General features: G+C 37.3%; 1 protein-coding gene across 24 annotated transcripts in view; it reads left to right on the top strand.

Annotated features, from left to right (window-relative positions):
• The window catches only part of DTNB (dystrobrevin beta), a 608,309-nt gene that overhangs the window by 414,814 nt on the left and 170,167 nt on the right, over positions 1 to 23,328 (top strand). For all 24 annotated transcript variants that reach the window (XR_007470747.1, XR_007470748.1, XM_049695720.1 and 21 more), the window contains one exon: positions 14,096 to 14,181. Coding sequence is in view for 22 of the 24 variants with exons in the window: in XM_049695720.1 (XP_049551677.1) it covers positions 14,096 to 14,181 (86 nt within the window). In the remaining 2 variants the exon portion in view is untranslated. The remainder of the gene's footprint in view (positions 1 to 14,095; positions 14,182 to 23,328) is intronic.

The raw sequence follows: 23,328 nt of genomic DNA on the forward strand, positions 1-23,328 counted from the left end.
ACCAGTCATTATAATGCAAAATTATTTGCAGAAATACTTTGAGGCCTAGGATAATGTTTTCCTACAGAGAGTATTTATGTTTTCTTTTCTTTTTTTTGTATTTATGTTTTCTTCTGCCAGGTGCCTGGAGACTATAACAGTCCAGAAGCACCTGAGTTATTTGCAATTCAGCCCATGTGAGGCCCTGTTTTACTTCTGCACACTACTGCTTTTAGGTGCAGCCTTTGGGCTTTCAACCCAGAGTAATGGGAGCAGGAGTAGGCAGTTGCATCAGGATTCAACGTTCCACATCTCTCTTCTAGCCCCTTAATACTATCAAAGAATTACTACTCTGTACTTCAGCCTTTCTGGTTCCCTTCTGAAATCAGAAAATCCCTTGCATGGAAAAAGTAGTTTCAGTCATTGCACTCACCTCCCTGGGCATCCAGCTCCTTTGTATTAGGTAACTCAGTTGTTAGTCCTCATTTGCATTCAGGGAGATTAAAAAATTTTTTTCCCATCTTTACTACTTTTCCTCAGAGGAAGAGGTGATCAGAATTAACTAGTCTGCCATTACCAAATATTTCCTCTGTTTTTATTTCTTTTTTCTCTTTTTTGGAATGTTGTCATATTTACTTCCTCTGTCTCCTATTGTTTCTCACATATGCTTCAATTCTGTAACTTGCTGCTTTCCTTTTATTTATTTTTATTTTTAAATTAATTAATTTTTGACTGCATTGAGTGTTCATTGCTGTGCATGGGCTTTCTCTAGTTGTGGTGAGTGGGGGCTGCTCTTCGTTGTGGTGTGCAGGCTTCTCATTGTTGTGGCTTCTCTTGTTGTGGAGCAAGGGCTCTAGGCGTGCAGGCTTCAGTAGTTGTGGCGCACGGGCTTAGTTGCTCCACAGCACGTGGGATCTTCCCAGACCAGGGCTTGAACCTGTGCCCCTTGTATTGGCAGGCAGATTCTTAACCACTGTGCCACCCGGGAAGCCCTCTCTGCTTCCTTTTAGAAGAGTTTATCAGTCTGCATTTCTACTCATTAATATGTTCTTTGTTTAGAGTCATTCTACTGTTTGTCTCATCTGTTATGTTAATTTTTAGCTGTTGTATTTTTCAAACCTAGAATATCTGATTCATTCTTTCTCATGATTTATGGTTCTTATTTCATATTGCTAATCTCTCTTTTAGTTTGACTTTTATTATTTCTATTTTTTAATTGAAATATAATTGACATATAACATTATACTAGCTTCAGGTGTTCAACATAATGATTCAATATTTGTATATATTGTAAAATGATCATCACAATAAGTCTAGTTAACGTGTATCACCATACATAGTTGTAAAAAGTTTTTTTTCTTGAGATGAAAACTTTTAAGATCTCTCTTAGCAACTTTCAGATATACACTACAGTATTTTAAGCTATGGTTACCATGGTGTACATGACATCCCCATGACTTACTTATTTTATAACTGGAATTTTATATGTTTTGACCCCCTTAATCCATTTTGCCCACCCTCCACCCCCTGCTTCTGGCAACCACCAATCTGTTCTCTATATCTCTGAACTGGGGATTTTTTTTTTTTTTAATTAAAAAAATATTTTTTTTAGTTTACACATAAAAGCGAGATCATATGGTATTTGTCTTTTCCCTTCTGACATTTCACTTAGCATACTGCCCTCGAAGTCCATCCATGTTGTTGCAAATGCAAGATTTCCTTCTTTTTTATGACTAATATTTCCTTGTATGTATGTATGTGTATGTGTATATGTATATAAATACATACACATAGATACACACCATGTTTTCTTTATCTAGTCATACACTGATTGACACTTAGATTGCTTCCATGTCCTGGCTGTTGTAAGTAATGGTGCAGTGAACGTGAGGGTGTATGTATCTTTTTGAGTTATTGTTTTCATTTTCTTCATATAAATGCCCAGAAATGGAATTTCTGGATCATTTGGTAGTTCTATTTCTAAATTTTTGAGGAATTTTTATGCTGTTTTCCATAGTGCCTGCACTAGTTTACATTCCCACCAGCCGTGCACAAGGGTTCCCTTTTCTCCGCATCCTCACCAGCACTTGTTATTTATTGTTTTTGATAATAGCCTTTCTTAGATGCGTGAGGTGAAATCCCACTGTGGTTTTGATTTGCATTTCCCTGAAAATGTCTGTTTTCATATGTCTCTTTGATAGATTTATGTTTATTTTTAAGTTCCTGGTCCATTTGTTCTAATACTTATGCTTTTGAAACTGGTATAAGTTGTCCTGTTCATTGATGTTTTTTTAAGGTAGTTGTACCCCTGGGTCCAAGGAGTGGTCTTGGGTTGGATATTTGCAGTGGATGTGGGCAAAACGTGGACACGTGGGCTGGAGTGTCCACATGCATATATGGTTCTTTGAAGTATGGGGTGTGTTGGAGGTGGCAGGAAAAGGGGGCCAGACTCTCCCCATGTGGGGGCATGAAGTGTCTCAGAATCCTAGATTTGAATTTGACTTTCCAGGCCATTTTGAAGGTGTATTAGTCATTGTACAGAGATAGAACATATTTTAATTAATCTATTAGCTTGATTGATAACTTTAATATTTAGACATACGTATATGGGCCTCTTTTTGTAATCATGGTGCTGTAGGGGCAGGCCTGGTACCAGCTATTGATTAGGCCATGTGATTTCTGACAAAAGATTTAGTTTCTACAAGACTTATCTCATTTTGAGTTGCTGGTGTAAACTTTTATATTTTAATCCTGATAGGGCATTCTTCTTGGATAATTATTGTATTCTGCATTTTGCACTCCCTGTGTAAGAAAGAAAAATGTTCTCTAATGACTTCCTGAGAAATTCCTTTTACACTTTATCTGACTATTGAACCTTATTTTCCCTCTTATTTTTTTCATCAGGATTTGTTTTGTAAAAGAGTCTGTGGCCTTCACCAAACATGCTGGTTCTGAGATATAGTGAAATTCCACCTTTAATGGAACAAACCTATTTAAAAAATCATGTATCTAATGAAACTAGGCTTGGATAAAATCTTCAAAACATATCAATATTGAAGGTACCAATGAAAGGCTCAGGGTTATTGTTTACCATCTAAAATAACAGTAGAACACACTCTCTCAAATTTGAACACTCTAAAGATTCCTTTAGGGTAAAGACTTTTATATGTCTAATTTATGGTGCTTTTATATGAAAAAAGTTCCTGTGTAGTTTGGAAATATGGCTGAGAACTATTTTAAAATCTTGTTTTAGCAGTTTAATTTGGATATGTTGAAAGTTTCCATAGTTCCCTTTTAATACTGGATGCAAAAAATAAAGCAATACAAAAGAAAAAAAAAAAAAAGCAAAACCAAACTAGTTCACTTTAAATAAAAGGAAATGTATTCCTTAAATTCCAAGTGTGCCCAGCTAACATATTATGGAATGGACATTGCTGGAAAAGGATAATACTGGGTTACAGTCTTCCTCATTAGTGATTTTTAAACAAAACTATAATTTCCTGGGAAACACAAACATTTCATTTATTTATATACAGTATTTACTAATATCCCTGCTTGTTCTTTGATGGATTCAAGATGACAGGAAAAAACCAAATAAAAATAGGAGAGAAAAAAAAATAGGAGAGAACTAGTGCTGAATGGGAAGGTTTTGATGCCCTCGATAGTAGCACATTTAACTCTTAGAAAGATCTGATCATAGCTTTTTAAGGAAATTTCCAGGGGATGGTGGAGAACGAGCTAGGGGTCTTGAATGTTTTAAAAATGTGAAATCCTAAGGGGAAACCTATTGCACAATGGAGACCAACAGCCACTTTGGTGGAAGAGGAGGAGTGGAGCCCGTGTGCCCTCACGACATCCCCTACCCTTCAGGATGCCGCTGTCGTGTGGATTGTGTGATGTGACGTCACCAAAACCAGTTCACCGAGCCCCAGTCTAAGTGCTTGGTGGCAGAATTACTTCTAAGTTCACTTATTACTTTTCCCATCACTTACTTACTCTTTAAATTTTGTAGCTTTTCTTCTCTCCCAAGAGAATTCATGCATTTGTGCCAATTTTCAAAAAGGACTCTGTTTGATTTCAGGATATGCAGACCTGCAAAGGGTTTGACCATTAGCTAATATTTCAGATTTTAAAAAATTTTTTGGATTGCTATTTTGGTCTTATTTTATTATTTCCTTTTTATAATTTTTTGTTTTAAAGAAAGGGCAAGAGGAATACTTTTTCTGAATGTTGCTTTTTCTTTGTCTTTGTTTTTCTCTGAAAAGGAGAGAGGAAGTAACAGAGAGACTTCTCCAGTCCATTCAGTACTCACCTCCAAAGTAATCTGATTAAGACACTATTTTCATCATGCAACTTCCCTCCTCGGAAACCCTCAAAGATTCCCTGTGGTTTTCTTTTTTTTTTTTTTTTCCCTGTGGCTTTTGAATGAAGTTTGTACGCCTCAGTTTCTATCAGTCCTTAATTCCCTGCTCACACCAAACTCTAAGCTACTTGAGGCACTTTTCAGGTTTTCCAATATGACATGCTCATTTCTTCTCTCCATGTATTTTGGTTGGTCTCCTGCCCCACCTCCCCTGGTTTTTACCTACCCTGTAGCCTTCCTTATAATCACCAACCCCATTTTCATCCCTATGATGACCTGTAGTACTTATCTGTATCATTATTTTGACTTTCGAATGTATGATGCTCTCAACTGCTTTGTAATTATACAAATAAGATTGAAAGTCTTTGAGAGCAGAGATTCTACCTTATATTTCTTTGATTCCTCAATAAATGTAATGCTGGATTCGTTTTGTTTAATTTTTATTGGAGTATAGTTGCTTTACAATGTTGTGTTATTTTCTGCTGTACAGCAAAGTGTATAATGCTGGATTCTTAATAAGTATTTGTAAGATTGAAATGAAAATTAGCAGGCATTCTGATTGTGGTAAATTTGAATAATATTCTGTGTTGATTTTACTTGGTTAAACTGTTTGACATTTGTCAAATGGATTCTTGATTTGCCGTTAATTATTGCATAATCCATTCACTGTGAATTTTGTAAATTAAGATTAATTGGAAAAATATGAGTTTTCGAAAACCAAGGAGAAATGCTCTCATTACTTTTAGCTACATGCGATAATTGGACTGGTAATACTGTTTCTGAAGTAGAAGTCTATTTTTCATGTGAGAAGTACTCATTTATGGTTGACAGCATTTACAGTTGTTTGCCAAAAGTGTAGAAACAGCTTGTTTTCTTAAGTAAACAGTGCTCCCTACAGTCCTGTTTTCAAAAGTATTCATTTGAATAGCAAGCTCTTATTAGATAGTGCAAAGCTATAAACACCATCCAGTTTGGGTTAGTTTATTTTTTAAAATTTTTTATTGAAATATAGTTGATTTACAATGTTGTGCCAGTTTCAGGTGTACAGCAAAGTGATTCAGTTATACATATATATACATATATATGCATTCTTTTTTTAGATTCTTTTCCATGATAGGTTATTACAGAGTATTGAGTATAGTTCCCTGTGGTATACAGTAGGTCCTTGTTGGCCATCTATTTTATATCCAGTAGTTTACATATATATTTTTGGCCACACTGTGCGACATGTGGGATCTTAGTTCCCCGACCAGGCATCTACCCCCGCCCCCTGCATTGGAAGCACGGGGTCTTAACCACTGGACGACCAAGGAAGTCTCTGGGTTAGTTTAAATGTCAAAAAATTTGAGACTTTACTAAACTGAAATGAGCAAATTCCCATCCAGACGGCACAAGTGAGGAGTGCAGAGACTTCTGAAGGCACCTGCATGTCAAAACTCAACAGTGTTTATTCAGGGTGACTCACTGTTTGCTTAGCTTGGCGCAGAGCTAATCATGGTGTTTTCTCAGTGTTGGGTGATAAGAACTCTCTTTAGAAGTCATGGGCATGGTTTATTGTCAGACTCTAAAATGATGGATCTATGGAGGTGAATCATGCAGAGAAGTCTGAGACAGAGAATCATCATGTTCCTTATTGAGGGAGGGTGCTCCCCAGAAGGATTCTGTGTGGGTGGGGTTAAAATAATAAGTTTCCTCTCTGCTGTCATCTTCAACACATATTACCTGTTTATCCTTTCATTTTAGTATCTTTCTGTAGGGGTTAATATTCATTGTTAATTCTGTTATACCTTAAATACCTTTAAAAAAAAGTTATACCCAACTTTCCAGCTAGGCCAGATTTTAAGTGACTCACATTTTTTATGATGAAACCAGGTTAAAGATCTTTCCAGATCTTGTTTGAAGAGAACTGATTCTGGTATGAACTTGGACTTGACTTTGGAAGTACTGAAAACATGGATGTTGGTGAGGTTATATGTGCGATGGCCAGGGGCAGCTGACTATTCAGTTTTAAATGTAACTTGACCAGGGTATGTGGATTAAATTCAGATGTATGGTGGGCAGGATCAAGAATGAGTTTTTCCAAGAAGTAATCAGTCAGATAAAGGACGGAATCATAGGGGATTAGGCTGCTAAGTGACTGCAGCTTGTCCCTACTGCCTCTAATTGCAGAGGAAGAATGCAGAGCTCCAACCAAACATTACAGAAGTAAAAGTGCCACTGTGTTTGGGGGCAGTTATAGGAAGTTGTAGTTAGGCTTAAAGTAGACTGAGGGATTTCAATGCCAAGAAAAGCATTCAGAGCAAAGGAGTAAATGCTGAAGTTTGAACTACAAAGCAAATAGTTGCAAGGAGGGAGCTAACTTTTTTTCTTTTTGAAGAAAAATAAAAATAACATGATTTGAGGAAGAATTGTGAGGCTACCCATTCACTAATTTTATTGGATGATTGTGTCTTCATGCTGTTATACTTAGATTTTTATATAAATATCTTTAATAAATATTTATGAGTATCTTTAAATATATCATTTATTAACTTGTTTATATTAATATTTCCTTTCAAAGGGTGAATAAACCTTTTGGTAGGTGAAACTGTGAACCTAAAGTTGTAAATGATGGTAAGCATTATAAGTGGGAAAGATGAGTTCATAATTAAGAGTGGGCTCAGGCCCATTCCCCCATTCTCAGGATGCACAGTTACATATGTATAAACAGGTTCTTAAACAAAAAGGTTCACTAAGCATCATTTCCAAATCTCTCCTGCCTGCAGATTCATCCCCCTCACATTTACTATGACCCTTAATCTCAGATACCTCTCCTTTCCCCCATACTTAAAGCACCCGCAACCTGACATATATTCCCTCTATCCTACTGGGTTACGTATTGACACTCAGATGCATATCCCCTCACCCTCAATGAAGCATGCAATGCTAAGTGCAGATGCATTTGCAGACTCAGAAGAGCATGCAGGCAGAGAGGAGAAAAGATCCACCGTTGGCTGGGTGGGAGATCGTGAGTGGAGATTGCTGTGTGGCTGCTATGAATAGGAAAGTGGTTGGAAAATAGGTAACGAGAGATGACGAGTTAAGGGGCCACGTGTTACTGATAATAATTAGTTGAGGAGTTAATGCACTATTCTGTTAATGCATCTACAGACTGCTTGACCTGAGACCCGCTGTTGAGACCAGTAATAATCCTAATGAGTAGAGGAGGGCACAGGTGTGTAGTGCTGATCCAGGTCAGTTGAGAAATACAGCTGCTATTCTGTATTTAAATGTAAGACTTTCTGAATCCAGGACTATTATTTGCAACAGAGTTGAGTTAAAGAATATTTGAATAAGGGATGCAAAGTGTTGAGAATATTAGTGTTTCTAAAGCATTTTGAAGATTTGGAAAAAGTGCTGTTTAAATGCTATTATAATAATTTTTAGAAGTAAAGATGTCATAGACCCATTAAGACCTGTTTTATGGCATTTACTGATGAGCACTTTCTTCAGTTACAGAGTTGATTTTCACCTGGGTCTCTTGCCAGTATGCTGGGCTCTGCCACACTCTCCTGTCTGCATAGATGACATTAGTTTCTTTTTTTGCAGCAAGGAATAGATATTATTTTGTCTCTATGAAGGAAGAACATGAGATTTGGAGCCAGAAGGAGTTATACAAACACAATATGATCAATTCTCTTTCATCTTTGGTCATGTCCTTTGATTTATTGTTGCCTGTGAAATACAAGCCAAAGTCTTAGAATTGCATTCGAAGCTCTGTGTTGGTAGTTCTTAGCTTTGGATGCATATTAAAATAACATGAGGAACTTTTTAAAAGTACCAAGAACAGGGTGGGGTTTAGGCATCTGAATAGTATCTTCTATTCTCATACCTTATTGAGATTTGGATCTAGAACTCTAAGGAAATACAAAGAATCATCTTGTTGATTTTTACAAAAATATCCTATTGTGAATTTGGGATTGCATTGAATCATAACAGGATTCTGATTAGTTTAGGGAGAATTGACATTTTAACAATATTGTCTTTCATTTCATGAACATGGTGTATCTATTTACATTTTCTTTGATTGCTTTCATCAGTATTTTGTAGTTTTCAGCATACACATCTTGAACATAAGTTTAAAAAAAATTTATCTGTTTTTCATATTTTTGGTGGTATTGTATTTCCAATTTTCTTTTGCTAATTTATAGAAATTTGAATTTTTTTATGTTGACCTTGTATTCTGCAGCCTTGCTAAAGTCCCTTATTGTAGTGTTTTGGTAGGTTCTATGTATTTCTTTTGTAGGTTCTTTGGGATTTTCTATACAGAAGGTCATATTGTCTGGAGTAGATAGTTTTATTTTTAAACTTTCAGTCTGTATGCATTTATATTTTTTTCTTACTTTGTTGCACCAGCTGTGTTCTCCAGTGTGGTATTGCATTCTAGTAGTGAAAGCAGTCATCCTTGGCTTGTTCTTGATCTCAGTGGAAAAGTACTTAGTCTTTCATCATTAAGTATGATGTTATTAGCTGTTACTTTTTTTTTTGAAGGTGCCCATTATCAGACTGAGGAAATTCTTTTCTTTTCCTGGTTTTCCAAGAGTATTTATCGGAATGGATGTTGAGTATTATTGTCATCTGCATCTATTGGATGATCGTGTAGCTTTTCTCTTTGTACTGATTGATCTTCAAATGTCAAACTAGTGTTACATCACTGGGATAAAGCCCCCTGGGTTGTGATTTTTTTTTAAGTCATTTTTATATATTGCTACATTCGATTTGCTCACATTTTGTTGAAGGTTTTGTGTATGGGTTCATGAGGGATACCGACTTCTTATTTTCTTTTGTTGTAATGTATGTATGCGTTTTTGTTATCAGGATAATGCTGGCCCTCATAAAAGAATTGGGAAGTGTTCCCTCCTTTTTTATTCCCTGGAAGAGAGTAGAACTGCAATTATTTCTTCTTTAAATGTTTAGAATTTGCCAGTACAGCTCTCTGAATGAGGAGCTTTCTCTTTTGGAAGGGTTAAAAATACAGATTCAACTTCTGTAATGGATATGGGCCTATTCAGATTACCTGTTTCTTCTTCTTTTTTTAAAAATTCATTTATTTTTGGCTGCGTTGGGTCTTCGTTGCTGCACGTGGGCTTTTCTCTAGTTGCAGCGTGGGGGGGTACTCTTCGTTACGGTGCACGGGCTTCTCATTTTCATGGCTTCTCTTGTTGTGGAGCACGGGCTCTAGGCACGTGGGCTTCAGTAGTTGTGGCACATGGGCTCAGTAGTTATGGCTCATGGGCTCTAGAGCACAGGCTCATTGGTTGTGGCACACGGGCTTAGCTGCTCTGTGGCATGTGGGATCTTCCCGGACCAGGGCTTGAACCCGTGTCCCCCGCATTGGCAGGCAGATTCTTTTTTTTTTTTTTTTCGGTACGCGGGCCTCTCACTGCTGTGGCCTCTCCCATTGCGGAGCACAGGCTCCGGACGCGCAGGCTCAGTGGCCATGGCTCATGGGCCTAGCCGCTCCACGGCATGTGGGATCTTCCCGGACCGGGGCACGAAGCCGCGTCCCCTGCACCGGCAGGCGGACTCTCAACCACTGCGCCACCAGGGAAGCCCTGCAGGCAGATTCTTAACCACTGCGCAACCAGGGAAGCCCTACCTATTTCTTACTGAGTGAGCTTTAATAGTTTCTATTTTTCAAGGAGTAGTTTGTGTCTCCAGTTCATCTAAGTTGTTGAATTTATGGACATAAAGTTTTTGTAATATTTCCTTATTGTTTCTGTAATGTTTAGAAAACCTGTGGTGATATCCCTTCTTTCATTTTTGATATTGGTAATTTGTGTCTTCTCTTTTCTTTTCTTAGTCAGTCTGGCTAGAGATTTATCGATGTTATTGGTTTATTCAAAGAACCAGCTTTTGGTTTCATTAATATTCTGTATTGATTTCCTGTTTTCAATTTCATTGATTTCTGTTCTTACTCATATTATTTTTTGCCTTTTGCTTGTTTTGGGTTTAATTTGCTGTTCTTTTTCTTGAGTCTTCAGATGGAAGCTTAGGTTATTGGCTTAAGAACCTTCTCTTCTAGTATAAACATTTAATATTTATAAAGTGAAAAGTGCCCACTCTTTCATTGCTTTCCTTTGGCTGCCTGCTTTTGACCCTGGATGCAACTAATGTTATTTTGTGAGTATCCTTTCAGACAGCTTATGCATATACAAATATATGAAAATATTTTTTTACTCTCTCCTTTTTAACATAATTGCTAGATTGCATTCTAGCAATTATTTTGTTCCATGCCTTGCTTTTTTTTTTTTTTAAGTAATCTATCTTGGATATAATTCTCTATCTTTCATATGTTTTTTTATCATTCTTTTTTATGATAGCCTAATAGCCAGTCTTCTATTAATAGACATCTAAAGCTGGGGCCAGGGCCTTGGGGTTTTTAATGTTTTTATTCTTTTTATATATTTTATTATGGAAATTTTCATTATGGAAAATTTTATGCATTGCAGTTTATATATCTTAAATGTTTTTTAGCCTGTATTTTTCCCTTTCATTATTCTCTCCTTTAAACCATTACCTTTGTCTAGTAATGGTAACCCTCACTTTCCCAGGATTCTTATTTTGTTTTTTTTATAAATTTTAGTATTTATTTATTTATTTTTGGCTGTGTTGGGTCTTTGTTGCTGTGCACAGGCTTTCTCTAGTTGCTGTGAGCGGGGGCTACTCTTCGTTGCGGTGTGCGGGCTTCTCGTTGCAGTGGCTTCACTTGTTGCAGAGCACGGGCTCTAGGCGCACGGGCTTCAGTAGTTGTGGCACGCCGGCTCTAGAGCGCAGCCTCAGTAGTTGTGGTGCACGGGCTTAGTTGCTCCGCGGCATGTGGAATCTTCCCAGACCAGGGCTGGAACCCGTGTCCCCTGCGTTGGCAGGTGGATTCTTAACCACTGCGCCACCAGGGAAGTCCCTCAGGATTCATTTAAAAAAATTTTTTTTTTTAATTTCTTTTTGTGGCTGCGTTGGGTCTTAGTTGTGGCATGCGAGGTCTTTGTTGAGGCATGCGGGATCTTTTGTTGTGGCGTGGGCTCTTTGTAGTGGCGCACAGGCTTCTCTCTAGTCGTGGCATGGGGGTTTTCTCTCTCTAGTTGTGGCGCGCAGGGTCCAGAGCACGTGGGCTCTGTAGTTTGCGGCACGCAGGCTCTCTAGTTGAGGTGCGCAGTCTCAGTAGTTGTGATGCGTGGGCTTAGTTGCCCCATGGCATGTAGGATCTTAGTTCCCTGACCAGGGATCGCACGCACGTCCCCTGCATTGGAAGGCGGATTCTCTATCACTGGACCACAAGGGAAGTCCCGGGATTCATTTTTTAAAACAGTTTTTATTCAGAAATAGAAAACACCTACGGAAGAATACCTAAAACAAAGTACAGTTTAATGAATTGCTATAAAACAAATATCCATATAAATACTCCGGAGGCCAAGAAATAGAATGTTGTCAGCACCCCAGAAGCCCCTTGTGTTCTCCTTTCTGTGTTACAACTCCTCTCTCTTCCCCCAGAGGTAATCAGTATCCTGATTTCTGTGGAAATCTCTTTTAAGATTAGTTTTTACTTTCCCCTGTGGAATTTCCTGGGTATTCTTAAGTCATGAAATCTGTGTCTGCAAAAAATGTTTTGAGCAAGTTTACCTTAAAAAATGTCGTTAGCTGTGCAGCAAGGCTTGACTTTTCTGCTGGTGAGCACTTGCTCCTCATCCTTGCTCTGCTGGTCATCAGGCTTGCTTACTCTCGCTTTGAGCTTCAGGAATACTTTCTTTTGTCACTTCATCTTTCTGGGCCACTTTACTTCAGGATAGAAGCTGCATCCATCAGAATTCTTAGTTGTAAGCAGTAGGAACCATCTCTGGCTAATTCATTAAAAGGATATGGGTGACCAGTCGGCTTTCTAAGAAGGTTGGGAAAGTAGGCTTGATGACCACACTGCCAAGAACAAAGCTCAAAATCATACCACAAAACTGGTCTCAGGAAGTCCCTCTGCAACCAAGCTGGGCATAGATACTGCTGCTTGTGCTCCAAAAGCCACTGATGCTGGGCTCTGGTTGCTGCCATGAGAATCTCTGTCCCAGCTCTCAGGACACTGGATGTAACTGCTCCTACTGCTGACATCCTCGCCAGGTGGATTCTTTGGAGTTCTTACTTCTACAAGTTAATTGTTTTCTATTTGAAGTCTAGAGCGGTGCATCTTATTGGCGGAGCTTGTATTATGCGCCCCTGTCTTAGTTTCAAAGAAAGATGGGAAAGTTTTTTTTTCTTCCTTCTTCATACTTTGGTAGTGGGACATATACTTGTCATATAAGGTAGGGTGCGCTTAAATGTAGACTCAGCATTTGGATGGTTGGAGACCAAAAAGAAATGTCCATTGTAAAAGGTCTGTATCAGTCTTGGAAATCCATCACTTTTAACACAGTTGTTGCTCTTTATAGACACTCACGTTGCTCATATAATGCAATGAATATTTGACATAGGACTATTTTTTATCATTTCCAGGTGATATATTGCCAGGTGCTATATAAGACATGGAACAGAATCTGTATTTCTGATGATCTATGTATATTAAAAGTCCCATTCTAATTTTAGCTAGTTTTGGGGGAATTCCTGTTTTATCTTATGAGTAAACTTAATGAGATGTAATAGTTAAAAATCAACTGTAACAAACATTGGTGTCTCCTGGCAGTATTTTCACTGAGAATTTTCTGGCTTATTGACCATTTGCCTTTTTTCAGATGTGATCTTACTGTATACAAAAAGAAGGTTTGGAAAATAGGAGACACTCTTAGGACCATTAGTAAATATAAATAGGATGACATTTTCTTTTCAAAACCAAGATGATATAGTTCTCATTATTGCAAAGGTATTTTACTCTAAGTCACTGTGAAACTTTGTAAGCACAAGCTTTATAAAATTAACACAAAAGCCCATTGTTAATTTACATATGTGACTTTAAAAACCGGCTAGTGAAGTTTTCATCTTCTCTGAAACCAGGACATAGTTGAATGGTTGGAGCAGTGGCCACAGGGGTTGGGGCCTTGCTGTTATTGTCCTGGCTCTGCAGGTGGTGTATAGCGTCACTTTGAGTAGTTCATTTATGGTCTACATTTCATCTTTCTAGTTCCTGAAGAAGAATTCATAATACTGTCCCTTCCCCTTCACTTTTCTCACAGTGGTGGCAGGAGATCTGACACAGATGTCTCAGATGAGACAGATGAACTTCTTAGAATAAACACATGGTAACATAAAGGTTGTTACAGTGAAAACAAGCAAAGATGAAGGTAGTATAAAATCTTTATAGCAACATGCATCTTGTTGCCTTAGTACGTAACAATAAACTGTTGTTATAATATCCTGATGGAAGAACACACTTCTGAATTATTATTCAAACCAGGTGGTGCCTCAGATTTGAATACTTAAACACCTCAGCTGTGGATTTAATGGGCTAAGTTGGTAGGATGTTTTTTAGGTTCGTTCATTTGGCCTTTGCCTACAAAGCCAACAGAAGTTGCTTTATAGAGTGTTTCTAAACTCATTGCCAAATAAACCAGGTTAGTTTTAACACTGTTCACATAGCATATGTGAAGCCTTAATTCTGTAAAGGAAAAAAAGAATCCAAGGTTTCTAAATGTGGTAATATTGTAACAGAAGGGCAGGAATCAATATACTGGTGATACACTTGATTGCTTTTGTGGTTCCAGATAGCAATTATTTCTAATATAATTTATTTTGCAGTGAGGGCCGAGGCAAGTTGACGGTATTTTCAGTTAAAGCTATGTTAGCAACCATGTGTGGTGGAAAAATGCTGGACAAATTGAGATGTAAGTATTTTTATATTATTTGAAAGATTTTATTTTCAAATTAGGACTTTTAAACACTTAAATGAATGTTTTCAGAATTTTGGATGATGCTCTATTGAACTTTTTTGTTTTTTTTACTACCATACCACTCATTTTACAGCAACTGGCTCAGAGTATGTAAGTTATGCCACCTACTGTTCAGATGGAAAAGTTGGTTGAATTAATTTTTTAATTTTTTTTTTTAGGTTAAAACAAAACTCTGAAAAGATTCAGAATAGTAATGTGGACATTTAAAAATTTCTTTAAAAATGTTTTCTATATTGTTAAAAATTATGCTTGAAGGTGATTTGTTGATCACTTTTAATTAGAAAATAAATTTCATCACTTTTACCGGGTTTGGTCAAGTTTAGCTCTTAATCACGTGATGCTTTATCAGGTGGTATTTCTTACGATTAAACTGTTTTTTAGTACCTTAGATTCAAGTGTAGTTATTTAGAAATTGATAACCTATTTATTCACTTATCTTTCCTTAATTTTTTTCTTACTGTTTACCATTTTGGCATTTTACTGTTCACTAGATACTATTAGAAGGTGGTTAGATGAAGTTGAAGGAGATAAAATTCACAATTACTTAATTTTTCTGCTTATCATTTTCATTTATTCACTCATTAGATAGTCCTTCACTGCCTAAGATAATGCCAAGCATTGTGCTAGGTGCTGTACATATATTTTCTCACTGAATCCTTAAAATTTCTTTGAGCAGCAGGTGGTATTTTCTCTGTTTTATAGATGAGTTAACTGAGGGGGTGAAGCTGGGATTTCAACTCAGGCTGTAGCTTCAGAGCCCTTTCTAAGCTACTCTTTTGTACTCCACTATGCTCATCCTGTAGTGGGAGACACACATTCAAAGTGCCCTAATACAAGTATCCATGGAGTAAGAAACTCTAGCAGGTTTCACAGAGGTGAGATTGAAGCTGTGGGTTTTCATGAAGTGCTGAGAAAACCTGTGAATTGATTTGTTGAAGAAACTGGGTCATCTGTCTTGTGGCATTTCTCATGGACTAGATTTTGATGATTGCATCCCCGTGGTGTTCCTCTGTGCCCTACATTTTTTGTTTTAATTGAAAGATACAGAGCCTTCAACAGATTCAAGTACAGGCTTTTGGGCAAGATTACTTCATGGGTGCATGTTTGTTTTCTGTGCTTTTTCTTACATGTTACCATGACATTAAAAGTTAGAAAGCTAGAAGGCTCACTAGATATAGATTTAGATGTCTAAAGAAAGGTCTTAGTATATTTGGTCAATGTTATCTGGTTATCTCATTTCAAAATCAGCTGCATTGTAAAACAAAGTTTTGGCAGAAAAAAAGTATAGTTTTATTTAAATACTCTTCTGAGTTTTTTTCACATGGTATCTCAAAATATTACTCTTTTGGGCTGAAATTTCTTAACATTTTCTTAATTCTGACATGGTGTTTTTCTGAGGATGATAATATAATACAGATAAAATTATATCTCATTCACAGAGAAAAAGAAAGTTGGGATTTTGTCTGTTTTTTAACGATGATGATACCAGATAAAGAAATGTACATTGCCATTTTTATTGGGACTGGAGAAACTGGTTGAAAATAGAAAATTGATTATATAACTGCACATTCTAGATGATTCTGGACTCTTTAAGTTTCTATGATTAAATTTGCTACATTTACATAGAGCTGGTACCTGGCCCATAGTAAGTGCTAAAATTTTGCCAAATATAAATTGTTGATTGAGAACTAAAATTACTGCAGCTCTCTGTTGTAACTATTAGTGAAAAGGTGCAAATCCTAGTTCTGTGTAAAGTATTGAAGGGATCCAGGTGATAGCAGGTGGGTTTTTTGTTTGTTTGTTTATTTATGTGGCTTTTGAATTTCTTAGAGGAGCACAAGTGACCAATATTCAAGTGGCACAAAAGTACACATACCTAGGCAAATGTGACACGTCAGTGTGCTCTCAACACCATATCGTTACACATTGTGTACGGAAATACAAGCCACACTAGGTCACTTAATAGCATGTTTACAGGATTCAGATAGATTTAAAATCTGGTTTCTTTATCTTCTTCACGTTCAAAATTAAGGTTTCTTTACCATCTGTTGCTCTGTTTCATTATTTTTCAAAATTAATTTTTTTTTTGGCTGCATCAGGTCTTCGTTGCTGCGCGTGGGCTTTCTCTAGTTGCAGTGAGTGAGGGCTACTCTTTGTTGCGGTTCGCGGGTTTCTCATTGCGGTGGCTTCTCTTGTTGCAGAGCATGGGCTCTAGGCACGCGGGCTTCAGTAGTTGTGGCACGTGGGCTCAGTAGTTGTGGCTCTTGGGCTCTAGAGCGCAGGCTCAGTCGTTGTGGCTCACGGGCTTAGCTGTTCCGTGACATGTGGGGTCTTCCCAGACCAGGGATCAAACCAGTGTCCCCTGCATTGGCAGGTGGATTCTTAACCCCTGTGCCACCAGGGAAGTCCCCCCGTTTCATTATTTTTATTGTACTGTAATTATCTTGACTAGAGAGTGAGATGTTTAACCTAAGTAACACTTTCAGGTATTGAAGCCTATCTCCACTTTTTTGTTTTAATCATCTAGGGTGGAAACTGCTTTAAGTGTGGTCTGTGCCTTCTGTTTTAAACAGAGCTCACTGATCATAATTTAAATATTTTTCATCTCTTAGGGGTGTCATTCTCTGATGCATTTAGGGCTAATTGCGAGGCTCTGGGTTGTTTGCCCCTTCTCATGTTTTCAGACTGCTGTGTTTTTTCAGCTTTTGAACTTTTTGTCATTGGTGGTGGTGGTGATGGTGTATGCGTGTGTATGTGTGTGTACGTGTCCTTTATCTCTGGTAAATGTGATGGTGTACCCGTCTCAAGCAGTCTCCTTTTGCTTCTGATATACTTTTCATATGCTACTGACAGAGAAAACATAACCAGCCTTCTTAACATTCTATTCTGTTAGAGTATGGACGAAGTGATTACTCGTATTGAGAGAAGCACTCACTTTAGTAGTTTTGGCTATTGTGAGAATCCTTTTTCCCTTGCTTTCTAGTCACAGCTATGTCCTACTTAGTTGAGGTGGCTGAATAATAGTGTAGAAGAAGGTAGCTATAACACTGTATTGTAACATAAAATGATATTTGACCATTTATTCACTTTTTTCTTCCTACTTGTTCCCTTGTCTTTGTTCTTAGTTTCTGCAGCCACCCCCCACTGACTCTACTTCTGTTACCTCTGTTAATGTTCCCATTAAGTTAGATTTTTCTAATTTATGGAATATGCCTCAGCATTTCTACTTTTATTTTTATCTCTTTGCTTTTTACCTCTTATTTTAGAATTTTTTCCTTTAATTTTTTCCCCTTTTTCCTTGATCTGTCTTTGTTTGCTTGTTTTAGTGTCAAGATGGCATTTAAAATGACTTAACCAATACTTGTGCTTTTAGTTTGAAACATTTCCTTTTTTAAGATTTTTTTGATGTGGACCGTTTTTTTAAAAGTCTTTATTGATTTTGCTACAATGTTGCCTCCGTTTTATGTCTTGGTTTTTTGGCCGTGAGGCAGTGTGGAATCTTCGCTCCACAGCCAGGGATCGAACCTGCACCCCCTGCATTGGAAGGCAAAGTCCCAACCACTGGACTGCCAAGGAAGTCCAGAAACATTTCTTAATTAGACTTTTCAGGTCTCTCTTAAGAGAGTTTCTGTCCCCAGGTATCATTCATTTATAGATAAATGGTTAACTGTTGTGGCCATTAGGGACTGTATCCTAGATTCAAAGGCAACTTAAATCAGGATTCTAAATACCAATGATTTATAATCAGAGTACAGACTTTGATTATCAGCATGATGAAAACTCAGTAATGTCAGAAACCCAAAAAATAACTCAGAGAAACAAAATTTACAGCCTGTAAAACCCATTATTTATTAAACCATACTAATTATCAGCTAATTTAGCTATGTGATTTATTTACTTTGTCTAATTCTGCTGTTTTCTAAGAAACTTATCTCTTATGCAAACCCCATCTGTCTTGCACTGAAAGATAGGAGCAGATGATTCATGCAATTTATTTTTAAATCCTTTAGAAAACTGGTGCCACCGTTTTGAAGGGCAGTCTAGCAGTGTGTCAGAAGGGCTATAAGAATATTTGTGCCCAGTGACTCAGCCTGCTTCTAGAGTTTATCATGAGGAATTAATCAGAGGTGTGCCCTAGGTTTTACATATATTTGTTGCAACACTTTTTATAATATATGAAGACTTAAAACAGCTTTAGTGTCCAAAAGTGAGAGCTCAGTTACACTTTGGGATACCGACACGATTGGATATACTGCCTTTAAAAATATGCTTCAGATCAAAATGCATAAATGTAATATAGTTTTAAATAAAAATTTATTATGCACATAGGAAAAGAAAGAAATATACCAAAATGATAACACTGTTAGGTGTTTTCTCTGGGTTATAGCATAAATGGTTTTATAATTTTATAATATTATAAAATGGTTTTATAATAATAATTTATATTATTGTTTTTGTGTGTTTTTGATAGACCACACTTTGTGCAGCCAGAGAAAAGATGACCTGAGGTGTTTTTTCTCAGAACAGGCAGTTCTGACATTTCAGTTGTTTGCTTCCTTGATGTTTCATTAACAGACTGTAGGGAGCCAACCTTTGAAGCTATAATTAAGCAGTTTCACCTGTTCAAAATTTAGCATCCTCTCTTACAGTCTTCTAACCACCTGTCACTGCATATTTATCCTGACTGGTTTCTGTTAATCATCTCTTCCCTTCATTAGCCTGAAGTGACTCTTTAATCTGAATACTTGCCCATATTTCACATTTCTCATATAACCAAAATGTTTTAGAGCTAGAAGCAAGTAAGAAATGAGTTGTACATCTGCATTTTATGAAAAAGAAAAAGATAAACAAAAACCAAGGAAGGCCTGGAGACTTGTTTAAGGTAGTTCTGACTCAATCAACACTAGAAGCCCAAGGCATGGCTGAATCCCATCCTCCAGCCTCACTCTGACTTAATGAATGATGTAGGAATATTCATGAGTTTGGGAATAAAATATGCACTTGGATTTAGTTACATACAGATATTTATAAACATGCAGATGTGTATACATTTTTTGTGGGTTAGGTTGCTCAGTTGGTAGAAAGATGACAGTAGAAGATGAGAGACGTTTGCCAGGAAAACTAACATATAGAAGAAAATGGCTTTCTTTTCTATAGACTTGAGTCTTTATTGTAAACAGCCCTATCATGTTGCAAAAGTATATGGTTGGTCATGTGGGGATTAGAGGAGAGTGGATAGATGGATAGATGCAATGAGTAAAGCCAGGGTCATTATCACCAGAAAAAAATTTGAAACATATGTGAAGATGGTAGAATAGTAACATTATTTTGCCACTACACAAAGGACAGAATATTTTAAAAAGTTTGTACACGTGTGCATGTAAGGGCTTGATTGTGGGTTTTTCACAAGGGAGAAAGCCTGTATTTTTATCTGGAAACAACTAATGGGAAATTAGCATACTTTCTTTCAGAGATGTATAAATAGAAAGAGAATTATTGGGGAAATTAACCAGTGATCTGGGAAGCAGTTTATTCCCTTAATGCCAGAAGGGTTTAGGGCTTTAATTAAAGGACTAGTTTAATTTTGGGGATGTTTTTATTAAATTGTCTCTTATTTATTTCTTTGGTAAGGTATTTTTATATGTATATAGTAAATCACACTTAGATTCATTGTTATATTTCATTTACAATAAAAAATAAGCAATTATTTTCAGTGTTTTTGTTACAGATATGAGAAGCCTAATCTAAAAATAAACAAAAAAACTGTTTTAAACAAGTAACTCTAGAAGTCATGACTTCTAAGTAATGACTTAATAGTTTTGAGGTCTACCAGTTTTTCTTTTAAAACCAACCAACCAACAAACATGTTTCTGCTTGTTCTCTTACTAGTGTAATGTGGGCCTAGTAAGTTATAGTTTCTTTTTTCATTGATTAAAATTTTTTTTACTACTTTGAATCTATTTTATGACCTAGTAACTAAGTATAACTGAAAGTAATACTTTTTTTGAGGGGAAGTTAGTCATTTCACTGTCTAATCACTCCTTTATTGCTCTGAATGAGTTAGGTATAGATTTGGTGGTGTGCATGTATACACGTATGTTTTTGTGATTGGAAGCTATACATATGTGTATTTATCAATATATACTTGGTAGCTGAAGTCTCTGGTCTTGAATATTTCTACCATTAACTTGCTAGTTTCTCCATTATGAATACATTGAGTGGCAACAGAAAACTTGACTAACAGTGGCATAAAACCATTGGGATTTATTTTTCTCATGCAACAATAAATTCAGAGGCTGGCAAGTTCAAGGTTGGTACCATGACTCAGGGATGTCATCAGAGACTTGGGTTCCTCCTGTCTTCCTGCTCTGCCATACGGCTTTCCTCCTAGGATTATAAGTGACTGCTCTTTACTGTGCCTTATTCTCATTTTAAGTAGAAAGAAGAAAGAGATGCCTGTATCAGGAAAGCAAAAGCTTTTCCACAAATTCACTTCAGAATTACAACGTGCACAAGAGTCTGGGAAGTAATTTTTAAGGGGAACACATTGCCATTCTAATCAGAGTTCAGTTCGGGAGTGAAAATGGGAAAATAGATACTGAGCAGTAGGCACCTTGCAGTGTCTGCCACATCCCATATTTCCCCTTAGTTTTCATTCAGATTTAATGGATGATTATTTTCTTCATTATGAGAACAGCAGCCAGCTATTTGAAAATTAAGTCATGATGCTCTTCCCTCCTTCAAAGGGCATCAGTTATTCACATAATTGGTAATGTCTTCAAAACTCTGTATCTGCTGTCTCGAACTGCGGCCCAGTACTCTGCTTCTAACTGCCTGCAGGATGGTTCTACTTGGAAATTTGCTGATTAGTTCAAATACAGTTATGTTCAAAGCTAAGTGTCTTTATCTTCAATTTGGTTATTTCAGTCAGGGTTGTCAGCATTTTTCTGAGCTAGAAGCTTAAAATAATCCTAATTTTAGAAATTCCTTTATTCTCTAATCCAGTTTGCCATCAACTTCAGTTTCCTGCATTGAAATGTCTTGGAGTTGACCAAGCCCGCCCCTCAATACTGTCACTCCTGTAATTCTGACTCTCACTTTCTTACTTGTGCATTATTTACAGGGTTTTCTAGTTGATGTCGCCAATCTTATTCTTCCTCTTTTATTCATTCTGCCAATCATTAGCAGTCTAATTTTCTTGAAACCTAACTTTCTAAATATTTCTTCCCTACTTCAGCATTTTTAAACCAAATCCAAATTGTTTCCTCTTTCAAAGTTTTCATTCATAACATACTTTTCTTTTTTCTTTTCTTTTTTTTTTGCGGTACGCGGGCCTCTCACTGTTGTGGCCTCTCTCGTTGCGGAGCACAGGCTCCGGACTCGGAGGCTCAGCGGCCGTTGCTCACGGTCCCAGCCGCTCCACGGCATGTGAGATCTTCCCGGACCGGGGCACGAACCCGTGTCCCCTGCATCGGCAGGCAGACTCTCAACCACTGCACCACCAGGGAAGCCCGATAACATACTTTTCTTATTCAATCTCTATTTACCTTTACTTCACAATATAAATTATCATAGAATGTTCTCTTTGATGCACTGTTTCTTGCCTGCCACCACTAACAGACACACTCTATAAATTCCTGCCACAGAGACTTTTATCCTACTCTCCTTTTTTCTTTCTAGATTGAAGTATGGTTGATTTACAATATTAGTTTCAAGTGTGCAACATAGTGATTCAATATTTTTAGAGATGATACTCCATTTAAAGTTACTGTAAAATATTGGCTATATTCCCTGTGTTGTACAGTATATCCTTGCAGCTTGTTTATTTTATACATAGTAGTTTGTACCTCTTCATTCCCTACCCCCATCTTGCCCCTCCCCACTGGTAACCACCAGTTTGTTCTCTGTATCTGTGAGTCTGTTTCTGTTTTGTTATATTTATTCATTCGTTTTATTTTTCCTGTTCTTCTCTAGTTGTGTCCCCAGACCCCCACCCCCCAGCTGTTTTGACCTCATCATTCCAAATTCTATTTTTCAAGGCCAGGCTTCTAAATTTCTTGTTTGTTTGTTTGTTTTTGTTGTTTTTTTTTTTTTGTGGTACATGGGCCTCTCACTGTTGTGGCCTCTCCCGTTGCGGAGCACAGGGTCCGGACGCGCAGGCTCAGCGGCCATGGCTCACGGGCCCAGCCGCTCCGCGGCATGTGGCATCTTCCCGGACCGGGGCACGAACCCGTGTCCCCTGCATCGGCAGGTGGACTCTCAACCACTGCGCCACCAGGGAAGCCCCCTATGTGTTTTTGTGTCTACTCTACACTATATTTTGAAGAAGTGTGATGTAATGGAATGTCTTTGCAGTCGGATAAGTGTGGTTTTAAATCTTGATTTAGCCACTTAGTAACTTTTGACCTTAAGAAAGTTAACCTTTCTAAGCTACTTTCCTTATCTATAAAATTTAACAATTATGTGCATACACATGTGTACATACACACCTTTTTGTGACAGTAAAATGAGGTAATGTTTAGTAAACTATAGTAGTACTTAATATTGGGGATTGCTACATGAAAACAAAAACCAAGGTAACAGTATTTTAAACAAAGTTGAAGTTTATTTTTCTCGTATATAAAAGAAGTCCAGGAGTATGTAGTCCAGGGCTGGTATGATAGTTTCATGTTCATCTGGGACCCAGGCTTTCTATATCTTTCTTTTCTATCATTCTAGTGTATGATTTCTACATAAAAGTTGAGATTACCACATAGTCCAAGGTGGCTGCTGGAAGCTCCAGCCATCATAGCTGCATTCCAGATAGCAAAAGGAGGAAGGAAGAAAGGGTCTATTTCCAGTGCAGGCAGCTTTCTTTAAAAAGCTGCCTAAAACTAGCCTTCTAGGAAGTCTCTCACAACCCTTCTGCTTATAGTCTCATTGTCCAAACACCTAGTCATATGACTGCAACTTGTTAGAAGAAGCCTTCAAAGTTTAATCTCTTAGTTGGGTACATTGCTGCACAAAATAAAATTAGTGTTCTGTTACTAAGGAAGGAGATAAGAATACTGGGTGTCTACAGCAGACTCAGCCATAGTTACC

This window comes from Orcinus orca, chromosome 13 (genome assembly GCF_937001465.1).
Source record: "Orcinus orca chromosome 13, mOrcOrc1.1, whole genome shotgun sequence".
In the NCBI taxonomy this organism is placed as follows: Eukaryota; Metazoa; Chordata; class Mammalia; order Artiodactyla; family Delphinidae; genus Orcinus; species Orcinus orca.